At 35.6% G+C, this 1,766-nt stretch overlaps 1 protein-coding gene across 1 annotated transcript; it reads left to right on the top strand.

Annotated features, from left to right (window-relative positions):
* The first annotated feature begins 377 nt into the window (after positions 1-377).
* On the top strand, positions 378-1,766 carry LOC118751003 (zinc finger protein castor homolog 1-like). The gene is made up of 2 exons (XM_036485762.1): positions 378-432; positions 1,251-1,766. The coding sequence occupies exon 2, from the start codon at positions 1,290-1,292 to the stop codon at positions 1,590-1,592; it is 303 nt and encodes a 100-aa protein (XP_036341655.1). The 5' UTR covers positions 378-432; positions 1,251-1,289; the 3' UTR covers positions 1,593-1,766.

Below are 1,766 nucleotides of genomic sequence, written 5' to 3'. Positions count from 1 at the left end.
CAAACTACTAATTTTTGTCGTTATAAACTCCTCAGCACTAATAATCAAACTACTCAAGCCATGGCTGAGCAGTTTCCCCTCAAATTCGACAGCGTTACACACACTTTCGCAACTTTTTAGCTATCACGCACACATTTACAAATTTGGTATGCGAAATGTGAACCCTGCCAGCCATGGCTGAGCAGTTTCCCCTCAAATTCGACATCGTTACACACACTTTCGCAACTTTTTAGCTATCACGCACACATTTACAAATTTGGTATTCGAAATGTGAAACATTTTTCATTTGTTACAGCGGAATTCCTACTTTTATAGGAATTCTGTGCGTTAAAGCGAGTAAGAAATATGGCAGTTTTTATGACAGTAGGCTTTGCCGTTTTCATTTTATGTTCCCGTTGCCGTTGCCGTCGACTTTGCATCATTATTTTTAAGGTATGTACATACCATTAGCGCACACAAGGGGTGGGTTTTAGGGTTTTGGTAGAAGAAAATTTCTTTTCCATTTCCCGTCCGTCGTTTTATATGAATTTTTCGTTTTTCTTGAGAGTTCAGTTAATTTTTTCGGTATTCGAAATATTAAAAAAATTTAGCAATCGTGAAAACTCACCATCTCTATCGAAAACCAGAAACCAGAAATCAAAAAAATGAGCATAGAAGTGCAAAAATTTATGGAATCAATAAATTTATTTTTACTGACTAATTAAAATTAATTAATAGGTACTTTTAAAAGTTGAGCGCATCTTGAGTTTATAGAACTTTTTATTAAACAAGTAGTTTTTAAGGAAAGAACACAACCGACTTCAAATTTAGGGGTACCGTTAATTTCTTCATGATCCAATCATCGGATCTCTAAACCAAATTACGGGACGACCCTTGAGGTACCATCTTTCCAATAAAAAAAAGGATTATTGAAATCGGTTCACGTGGTCAAAAGTTATATATTCCGGCGTATTGATAACCTCCTTTTTTTTTGAAGTCGGTTAAAAGTGTTTGAGTTCTGTTAATCTTATGTAAATAAAGTGCAGTTTATGGATTTTAAAACGTTTATTTATTTATTACATACTGTACATAAAACTTGCATGAATGTATTTTAAAGAGCGTATTATCTGAAGCAAATTTTCAGTATTTTCCGGTGATATATATTCAGAAATATAAAACCCCCCTAAAATATATTCCTGGGTGCGCCCCTGGTACATACATATGTAAATTACTTAACTTGTGCATTTTAACTGATTTTCTCGTTATTACAGATTTGCAACAATTAAAATTAAAACCCACCATCATCTTTAATGCCGTCACCAGCTGATATCGCACGCACCTCCTCCATCACCTTTAATGCCACCACCAACATCGTACCATCACCTTCAACACCGGTACCAGAAGTATCGCCACCATCATCATTCAACACCGGCACCAGCAAAATCGCACCATCAACATTCCACGCCTCTACCAGCAAAATCACCTTCAACATCGCCACTATTACTTTAAGGCCACCACCAACATCACCTTCAACGCCTGCACCACATCAATGGTCTCTCTGCAATAACTACACAATTCAAAATTCAAAAAATAAAAACTGTTACTACTGTTAAGTCGCTCTTGTCTGTAATCTTCGTCTAATCCATTTCCAACCTTTTATAAAGTATGCAGTAAGGATTGCAAAAGTAAGTACTAAATATTAGACATGGATTAGATAGATATATGAGCCACTTAACAGTAGTAAGGGTTTTGTTTTTTGAATTTTGAATTGTGTCGTTATTGCACAG

The sequence above is a fragment of the Rhagoletis pomonella genome, unplaced genomic scaffold, assembly GCF_013731165.1.
Source record: "Rhagoletis pomonella isolate Grant_MI unplaced genomic scaffold, Rhpom_1.0 Rhpom_scaffold_00488, whole genome shotgun sequence".
Classification (NCBI taxonomy): domain Eukaryota; kingdom Metazoa; phylum Arthropoda; class Insecta; order Diptera; family Tephritidae; genus Rhagoletis; species Rhagoletis pomonella.
The sequence above is the reverse complement of the archived record's forward strand: the minus strand, read 5'-3'. Positions and strand labels throughout refer to the sequence as shown.

Bases quoted from the DNA above. Each gene is read 5' to 3' on its own strand.
- LOC118751003 (XM_036485762.1), top strand. From the start codon at position 1,290: ATGCCGTCACCAGCTGATATCGCACGCACCTCCTCCATCACCTTTAAT.